Source organism: Octodon degus, unplaced genomic scaffold, assembly GCF_000260255.1.
Source record: "Octodon degus isolate 3935 unplaced genomic scaffold, OctDeg1.0 scaffold00089, whole genome shotgun sequence".
Lineage (NCBI taxonomy): Eukaryota > Metazoa > Chordata > Mammalia > Rodentia > Octodontidae > Octodon > Octodon degus.
The window spans coordinates 4904990-4915251 of NW_004524665.1; the positions used below are offsets into that span (position 1 = coordinate 4904990).

The window sequence follows — 10262 nt, forward strand, 5'->3', positions numbered from 1 at the left end:
CATGGTGCCTGCCAGCACGCATAGTGTTCTGAGTTCAACTCAGAAAAAAAAAAAAAAAAAAATTGCAACCAGAAGTCACTGGGTTAAAAGTGAGCATTTAAGGCTCTTGATAAGTGCTAACCAGCTGTTTCTCCTAACTGCACACGATTAAAGTTGGCTGAGGGAGCAAATTATTCCCAAGAGAGTTGATATCTGGGCCTCTTAGTGACACACACAATAACAAACAAATGAAAAACAGAATCCTTGAAATATTTCAAAATAAAAGTAATTTTGGAGGTCACTGAAATTTTTGTGCATGTAATTAGAAACAGAACAAGAGCCAGGTGCTCTGGGGCCAGCACGACCGCAGGGGGCCGGGGGCCCTTCGTTCTGGCCCTGGATGGGCATAGGCTTCCCTGTTGTCTGGACCAAGCTGGTTCCGGGGTAGCTTGACATCAGCATGCCTGCAGTTGGCAAGGAAGTGGTGGCTGCACACCTCTTGCAAAGACATGGGGCTGATCTCTAAGCAGTGGCTTCTCCTCTCTCCTGCCAGCTACACAGTGGGGACGGTGCAGGAGAACAATGACCAGGTCTGGAAGTTCCAGAGGTACTTCCTGGTGCAGGAGTACTGCAGCCGCCTCAACATCCCCTTCCCCTTCGTGGTCTTCGCCTACTTCTACATGGTGGTGAAGAAGTTCTTCAAGTGTTGCTGCAAGGAGAAAAACCCAGAATCTTCTGCCTGCTGTGAGTGGCCTCCCCACGATCCCAGGTGCAGAAGTAGTATGTGATTTTGGCAGGATGTGAGGACCTTAGTGTAACAGGAAGGAATTATTAGCAGTCTGTTCACTGACACCTCTGTACATCTCTTGAGGTCAGGCATCAGGCCAGAAAGAGTAGACAAAATAAGGAAAGATAAAGGCCTAACTGGATAGTTTTATTTTGGGAAACTATCTTTCAGAAACTAAATAATAACATAAATAGTCTGATAAACTAGCAGAATTCATGGACTGGTGTCACAGCATGACTAAATATTCAGCATGGCAAGGTAGTATGTTTTGGGGTCGCATGTCCTAAACCATATAACATCTGTAACTTAGGCAGCCACCAAAAACCAATGAAAGGCTCTCATTAGATGTCTAAGAAGTAGGATAAAAGTTGGAAAAGAAAATGATTGAGTTCCTAGAAATTCCAAACGCAACAGCCTACCAACTTCATTTCCCATAGTCCTCTTGGGGAACGTTTCTCTAATGATCCCCCACTCAGCCTCTCATCTGCATACTTACTGTGCTTCTAAATTTAAAGATGGTGTAAGGGCAAGGATGGAGAGCAACTGCATGGGGAAGTGAAGCAAGGCATGAAAAGGAAACCACGGCCTCCCTTAGCAGACGGAAAAGCAAATGCTGTAGATACAGTTAGATGGCAGGAAGCGTCCGTTCCCTCACAGATGAGTCCAGTTCTCAGGACGCAGCCATGGAGAAGGCCCATGGCCTGGCCTCCCGAGCTGTGGTTGGTTGGTTGGTTGGTTGGAGCCAGACCTAAGCTGGAGCAGACAGTATCTTGGGAGCGTGTGACGCAGGGACGAAATGGACCTGGGGAGTGATGGCTGTCCTGTAGCCACTGTGTGGCAGCCAGGCATTGTGGATGCAGTGCTAAGTAGAACAGGATCTACCTGAACCATTGGTCAGACCAAGAGGCGAGGGCTAGGATAGCAGTCAGGATGTGAGCCGTGGGCAGCAACAGCAGGGAGTGGACAGAGGTGAGATGAGAGGAGAGAGGAATTCCCAGGACGCAAGGCTGAGAGAAGACCTGGGCATGTCTCACAGCCAGAGTCACACAGGCCCCACTGAGTCAACTTGAATCCCTGGGGAAAGTAAGCACGGAGACAGGAAACACACCAGTGCAGTGAGTGGTGACAACTATGAAACGTGTGCCCCAGTACCTCTTGGATGACTGGACTTGCTCCCTCGAAATCAGTGGGACAGAGAAGCTCCAGGGCCTGTATGGAAGCGTTCTCAGCTTTCTTGGTGAAGTTGTGCCCCTCCAATCCTGGTGCTCCTTTTGGTGACTTGGAGGACAGCAACCATGGTAGGGCGCTGTGGAGAGGGAGGACTCTGAGACGTTTCCTCCCCCAGGAGCACTGCTTCCACTAAAGGTGTTTGTCAAATGCAGAGAGTTGAGGGCAGTTGTAGGTGCGGGAAAATCTTCTGTTTTCCACACTGAGTTTTGCCAGCACAAGCTAGCCTCTCTTCCTAGCCATCCTCAGGGCTGGTGTCTTCCACTGGCCGCTGGGGATGGGGGTGTGTTCTGGTCTTCCTCCCCTGACTACCCTGATCCTGTTCCATACTGGGGTGATCATTCCTACCCCATTCTTAATACTACAAGTATTTTGCTGGTTCAGAAAGTGAAAGCACAAGTCCTACTTAGTAATTAGTGGCACCTAAGAAAAAGATCAACTCGACAAGAATTTTTGGCCTGAGGTTCCTTATGTAGGAGTGGAAGCAACATGCCCATAAGTCAGATCTTAAATAGTGGGCCGAATCTACTTCTGTGCCCTCCCTGGAACTCTTAACCTCCTGCCAACTGGACTTCACAATGCAAATGTGCCAACAATACCCAACCCTGTCACAGTTTAAACAATCACCAGGGTCGGCTCTCTTGATGGCATTATTTCAAGACGTTATGTGTCACTTTTGGGGTGTCAGTAACTATCACACATGTCATTGCCTCTCTTGAAGCAAACATTTTGGTGATTTGCGAAGGTTGCCATGTCTTACTCTGTGCTTCTGCCTAGGAAGACAAAGCGAGCCGTTTCTAACTAAAGGAATTTAAAGCACCCCTATACCAGGGATGAAGGCTGAAGGCTCAGATCTGTAATTTCAGTGTACCCAGAGACCGTGTCCAAGAGTCAGAGGCACTTGATCACATGGCCCCGGGCCTGTCTTGAAATCACGTTAGGGATGAGTGTCCGTAGGACCTGAGAGGGGGCTCAAGGGACTGGCGCATGGCTTTGGAAGGCTTACAAGTTTGCTATAAATGGGCCCAGAGAAGAAAACAGTGGATAAAAGTTTCAGTGAGAAAGATCTTTGACTCGGTAGAAAGAAAAAGGAATGACTAACAGCCGTCTGGAAATGAATGAATTGCCCTCCGAGGTGGTGAATTGCCGCTGGGCGCTGGCGGCAGAAGGGCTGAACGGGATTCTGTTTCGCTCAGCCCAGGATCAGTGGAATCCGGAAATGCAGTGCACAGGAAGATGGATCGCCCTTCCAGATTTGGGGTGAGATTCAGCTGACAGGATGAAAAGCAACACCTTCTCCCCAAGTCTACTCAGTGACCAAGTGTAGTATGAACGGGGGATGGGCACACATTTTCCCCCCCCCCCCCCCCCCCACCCCCGGAAGCGGAAGGACAGCTCGGGAATGACAGCTGCGAATCAGGACCCGCCTGTCCTCCAGCCCCTGCGGCAGTCGTAGGGGCGTGTGAATGCTTTTGCTTCCTCCGGAGGCTCTACTTCTGCAGAAGGAACAAGGAGCCCGCCAGGCGGGAGTCCCCAGACCTCAGGGCCCCTCGCCCGGATGGATGGCGCGGTGGCGGCCGCAGAGAGCAGAGCCCGGCTTCCTGCGGCCCGACGTGCCCGCGCCGCGCACCGCCCCTCGCAGGGTCTCAGCTCCGGAAGCCGCTGTGTTTTCCATCCCGGATGGACGGTTCATTTCCTAAATGTGCTTCGCATTTGCCTCCATTCCGTGTGGAGGTCGAGAGTTTAATTTACTTTGAAATTGCCTGTCCTTGGAGGGCAGCGAAAGCTTTTTCAAATAACTTTTAGAAAAGCAGAATCCAGATTTTCAGTTTTGGTACTCACTTGGGGGATATCTTCAGGCTATATAAAGGATGCTGCCCAGTAATTGCATTTTTACAAAATGTATGTATTTTTTGCAATTCAAAGAGCAATCTATATTCATTACAGAACATTTGAAAAATACAGAAATGTACAAATAATGATCACAGGGACATGTAGCCAACAAAAAAGGAAAAAATATATTGGCAGCATTGCGGCATATTTTTCATTCTTTTTAAAAAATATTTATTTAGTACAAGGTCTTCAGAGGCTCACTTCAGATCTGACTCGTAGTGATCCTCCTGTTTTCAGCCTCCCAAGAGCTGGGATCACACGTAGGCACCACCACGCCCAGTCTCAGTCACAGTCTCGGCGCACCCCGGGGCCTTCATTATTCTTGTGTGGATTCGGAGTAACTGAATTGCCGTCTGCACACACACTCAATTTAATTTGTTCATTTATCTAATAATACACAATAAACATTTTCAATATCTATGAAAATATCTAGTACGTAAAATAGATGTCTGTTTTCTAACAGTCTGATCTACCTGGATTTTGATTTTTAACCCTGTAATCACCTCGCCAGGGCTGTACCATAATTAACCAATCCCTTGTTGTCATGCTTTTAGGTTGCTTTGAGTCTTATTAGCAGATGCTGCGATGCAGAATTTCGTGTGTGCTTTTCGGATTCTCTCCATCATTGTTCTTTGAGTTATTTCTGGAGTGGACCCTTCTAGATAAAGAGTGTGCCCAGCTGGGGTGCTGCCTGTTCCCTTCTTGCCTGTGCCCTCCACCACACACTCTTCCCATCCTGCAGGCCGCCTGCTTCCCCACATCCTTCCCAACACAGAGCACAGGGATGATTCTAAAGCCTGCTGATTTTCCAGGATGAGAGATGAGGACACTGCCACCACTTCCGCATACACCGCCCTGCCTGGGACAGCGCCCGGCTGGCTTCTCCTGGTTGTCTGTCATGCTCGTTCTCTTTCCGTCTGTGCTCTGGAGCTTCAGTCTTTCTGTGTTGATTTTTAAGTTCTCCTCTTTTGCTTCCACATGTATTTTAGTTTGAATAAAAGATGTTGGGAATACATTGCTGGGGCCAATATAAATTCTCAAAATGTGGTTAAGAACTATTTTGTAAACTGAAATACCACCACTTAAAGATAAATTCATATAGTTGGGTATGGTAGTACACACATAGAATCCCAGCTTCTTGGGAGGCTGAGGCAGGAGGATTGCAAATTTGAGTCTGACCTGGACAATTCAGCAAGACCTTGTCTCAGTAAAACGTGGGGGCCAGGGTAGGGTATAACCCACACATACAGTGCCCTGGCTTCGATCTCCAGGCTGCTTCCCGGAAATAAACTTGCTGAGCTGGGATCTGTGTGAATCGAAGCATTACATATTGATTCTTTGAGCCTCAGTTAAATCTTTTTAAACACAGGAAGATGCTGTAATTCCCAGACTCTCACATGATGATGAGTATGTGTGAATGGTAAGTTAAAAGTGCAAGCTGCTCAAGTCCATTCCCAGCAGGCCCTGGCACAAACACATGTGCTTTCCCATGCTCACGGATTCATGGGGCAGGGGGGTGTCCGCTGCACTCGTACCTGGAATGTGGGTGAAGGGACCGTTGGCTCTTTCGCTTGTCTGCCATCCGGTATTGTAAGAAGCTGGACTGAGATGGGAGCATGTCGCAGGCCACTTTCCACCCTGACCTGGCTTGGATGAAAGAGAAAGACCAAAGTGAGAATATTTTTTCAGATCCACACCCAGACTGTGTGTTTGATAAGAATGGCAGCAATCTCCTCGGCTTATATTCCTCTCTCCCAAAGCTCTCGCTGCTGTTTTAGGTGGCCTGTTGGGGAGCCACCGGCAATCACCCCACTGCATGGCTGAGCATTTATATGCCATCGAAGCAGAAAAGGAGCATATGCCATCCCACGTGAGGACCACATGCTTCAGTGGGGTGATTTTGCTAAGTTACAAAACACACAGACAAGATTAGAATTGATCAGTATTCGGAGTAAAGATTGAGTGCTTGTTCTATTCAAGGAGCTCTGATTCTTCATCAATACCCAGAAAGCCATTAATATCCCATTGCCCCGGGCAGCCACTGATGGGCAGTGGCAGTGAGCTCAGCCAGGCAGAGCCCCACTTTTCTAGTGCCCAGGTCTTACGAGATGCCCAGCAGGTGTTGATTTAGAAAAGCAAGAGGCAAGAGGCAAATGGAACAACTTGAATGTCTTTCTTTTCTCATTATTCCAGGTTTCAAAAATGAGGACAATGAGACTTTGGCATGGGAGGGCGTCATGAAGGAAAATTACCTCGTCAAGATCAACACGAAAGCCAATGACAACTCAGAAGAGTATGTGTTGTATGTTATGGGTTGGTGCCAAAAGAAACGATGAGAAGACCTGATAAATGTAGCTTTAGAGGTCTCACTGAGATTAGTCTCTCTTATGCTTTAACAGAATTTTGATCATACAGTGGCCTTTGGAGGCCACCATTAGACCTTTTATTATTTAAATGAATGTCAAATTAAGTGACTGTTTAAACCCCATGGCTTTTACACATTATTTTAAGCCTTTATATTTGTTTGTAAAATATCAAAGCCCTATTTTAATGTCATGTTTAATTTAGGACAGTAAAACAAGCAATCAAACTTATTAGGAATTAAAAAAATTTTAAGTAGTGTTTTAAAATATGTTGGGGCAGTGACCTTTTACCTTGGTAGTTATTTTACCTGGAGGCCACCCATATTTGCATTTGAAAAGCCATTAAAATGTTTTTTCTTTAATTTTTATTTTTTAACCCACTATTTTTTTTAACAATTTTAAAATTTTTAGCAAAAATGAATGATTAATTGTGCAATAAAAGAATCTGTGTGGTTTAAGCCATGGTTTGGTTGGATAGAATTATAACTTTGATTTTTCTGTATAAACATTAATTACACCAAAAAAAACCCTTGTAGACCATTTAGCACCAGGGCTCTGTCATTGGTTGATTTTATTCTATAGGTGTGCTGCCCAGCTGCTAGGAGCAGCTTAATGGTTTTAGTACCTATAAAGGGTTTTTTTGTATGTCATGGTCATGACCCACCTACTTAGCACCAGGAACACAGGCCTCTGCAGCTGAACCTACCTTGTACTTGTTGATCTGGGTCAACCTAGGATGAGAGTGGATGGGAGCACGGGGCCCTCCCGATCTCAGTTTGTCCCTTTCCCCAGGCTGTGCCTCGAAGTGAAGAACCTGAGATATTACACTTTTATACACTTTTATGGGGCCTTTTTTTTCTCACATGGAGGAAAAGAAGGGTTAAAAGATGGCAGTAGAGGCTGATTTTTTGTGAACTGAAAAGGAGAAACTGTAGGGGTAGAGACCTCCATTTTTTAAAATTAATTTAGAAAGCAATTGTGATAATTGCCTTACCTTGGCTCGCAGGTCACTTATCTCATTCTTAGGTGTTTTTTTTTGTTGTTGTTGTTGTTGTTTTACATACTCCAAATTCTCAGATTTTGAGGAGATGGTCTGTGAAGCCATAAATGTCCTTTTAGGAGCTGGTTTGTCAGACTCATCCCCAATATAGCACATCGAGAAATTTAAAGGACTAACACTCTTGGTATACCGGGGAGCGCCTTTTAGTAGTTGGTCTTGAGGGGGTGCAACCTTATCGTAATTATGCACCACAGAGGCCCCCTGCTCTGTTTTTTTTGTTTTGTTTTGTTTTGTTTTTGCTATGTTGGCCTCTGCATTTGAGAGTGAGGAAGGCAGAGGTCTTAAAAAGGTCTCATGTGTAGATTTATATTTGTGCGGAAGCTGCTCTTGAGGTTTAAGAATATCAGCATCTGAAACTGACCCTTTCAAATATTTCTTAGACTCTTCTGAGTCCAGTTGCAATGGCTCCAAGGCTAAGGAAATTAAACTACAAAGAGCCCACACATGAAGAGGAATTGTTTCCTCATTTTGATGAGCACGATGCAGCGTTCTCCTAACTTGTTTCTAAACTTTTAAGTTTGAAGCAGCCTTTCCCTTAGGCTGAAACCAGTAACAATGCCTGTTTATAAAGGAAAATAAGGGGCTGGTGAGATGGCTCAGTGGTCTAAAGCACCTACTTAGAACAAGCTTAGCAAAGCACAGGGACCGAGGTTCAATCCCCCAGCACCACATGCCAGCCAGCCCCGCCCCTTGGTGGGCTGAGCTGGCCACACACACACACACACACACACACACACACACAAATAAATTTTAAAAATAAAGAAAAATAATTCCTTGAAACTCTTTGGTTTCACCTTTACACCCGCTCCTTTGAGTAATATCCGAATAAGACGGACATATTCATTCTCTACTGAAGTGGAGTTCCCCATTACTCTGAGCCTTTCCCGGTGGTCTCGCCTGCTCTGGGCATACATTTCCCACGCAGTCAGGCCTCTCTTAACTCACCCCTGGTCGTCTTCCATGCCCCACGTTGGGTGCCACTTGTTGTATGTTACGGGTCGGTGCCGAAAGAAAGGACGAGAAGACCTGATGAATGTAGCTTCAGAGGTCTCACTGAGATTAGTCTCTCTCCAAGTGAGCCCAGAGCTTCAGAAGCATCTCACATTGGAATGTGCATAATTATCTAAGTGAATACAAACTACTATCTCTATTAACTTCCACCATTTGCCTAACACTAGGTTTACACAAATGCTAGCCGATAACATCCCAAGCAAGGGATCAAAGGACATTGTGTCTGCAGGAGAAACTGTTATCTGAAGCCTTGAATCCAGCTTTCTGGGAATTTGTAAACAGACAGCAACTCTCCTTGGGCCCTGTCTATTGTTCCCTGCTTTCTTGGGATGTCAGGCTTTTGTCTATATTTCTACAAGTATGGCAGTTGCTTGATCCTCCCCTGCAAATCCCCCCACATCCGGAAGCTGGCAGAGTGTAGACAGCTTATTTGTACCTGCTCTGTAAGGAGCACTTGCAGGAGGCAGCAGTAGTGCCAGTAGGCATCACCCAGGTGATGGAGGATCACACACACACACACACACACACACACACACACACACACACACACAGAGTGTTTGCCAGCCTTCCAAGAAGGGAAAAGCCACCCCTGTGATCCTGGTTGTCCTTCAGAGTCCTGGGGGAGAAAGAGGTAGTTGGAACCAGCAGTGAGGAGTCAGGTAACAAGAGCCAACTCTGCAGGGATGGGTTCCAGGAAGCTCTGCAGGTCACGGGCAGATGGCTTTATCTTGCGGGGCCCTCGCACCTGTTTATCTCTTTGGTGCCGAAGTACAGCGATCAGAAGACGGAAACACACTGATGGATCTGCTATAAGCTCTCCCTGCAGTCTTGAGTGTTAGTTTTGAATTGCATAGAGTTGTTCTAAATACCCACGTAACTGATAAACATAGTCATTGAACATCTTATAGACACGGCTAAGTTTCAGCTGAGTCTCCCAGCAGTCCGCAGTAATGGGTCATGACTTCTATAAAAGCCTGTCTATCCCACTATGGAGCCTAGCAGCCTCCGCAGACAGCTGTCAGTCCTCCTGCAGGTGCAGACCCCCCGCCCCCCTGCACCCCTCCAGTGTGCTGTGGCAAAGAGCAAGTGAGTGGAAGCTCAGGGAAGCCATTGCTAGGCTCCACATTGCTGACAGCCACACCAGACGCACTCACCTGGAGCAGTGGCGCAGTGCCCCATGTTTCCTAGACTCTGAGGCTGTGGGGAGGAGGAGGATGGGCCTTACAGGTGGTCTTTCCCTGACCATCAGGGGCCGTGATTATTTTCTGTACCTCTCATTGTGGCAAGAAGGGATTCTGATCTGGTTGCGTATTAGCAGAGGAATCCAAGAGGTGAATGCAGCTGGCCCTTGATTGAGCTGAAAATGAGAATGACCTGTGTTCTGCCCCTTTGAAGACTGAAATGAGGCCAAAGAGCCCTCTCTCAGACTTTCTTTCTCATTTCTTTGCAGAATGAGGCATCGGTTTAGACAGCTGGATACAAAGGTATGGTTCTATTTATTGTTTTTGGAACTTTAAAAATATCTCTAATATCTGAGCTTTCAGTTAGAAGTCAATAGTGACAGTGAGAAAGCAAAGGAAGTTAATCGTTTAAAAAATAAAAAAACAAGCAAACAGAAGGGCTGGCAATATAGCTCAGTGGCACAGCACCTGCCTGGCAAGCATAAGGTTGTGAGTTCCACTCCTGGCACCAAACAAATAAGACAGAAGGGGCACTTGTCCATATGAAGTCTTCTTGCTTTATTAGCTATGAGCTGGGGGCTGGAGCCAAATGGTTTCTCATGCTTCCGGCCACTTAGAAATACCACACCTCTGACCTTTAGGTCACCTGTGTCTCTGGGTAACCAGGGCTCTCTCCTTCTGTCTGCTGTGGAGGCAGGTGAAGAGTCTGCAGTTACAGGGATCCGCCAGAGATCTCAGAAGAGCTGTGGCAAGCCTGTGAG

The 10262-nt window shown here is 46.6% G+C and overlaps 1 protein-coding gene across 1 annotated transcript in view; it reads left to right on the top strand.

Moving 5' to 3' along the window:
• Nucleotides 1-10262, top strand: part of Trpm8 (transient receptor potential cation channel subfamily M member 8) — a 105269-nt gene that overhangs the window by 76189 nt on the left and 18818 nt on the right. Inside the window, exons 22-24 of the mRNA XM_004637332.3 lie at nucleotides 533-723; nucleotides 6080-6179; nucleotides 9771-9804. Of these exons, the coding sequence (XP_004637389.1) occupies nucleotides 533-723; nucleotides 6080-6179; nucleotides 9771-9804 (325 nt within the window). The remainder of the gene's footprint in view (nucleotides 1-532; nucleotides 724-6079; nucleotides 6180-9770; nucleotides 9805-10262) is intronic.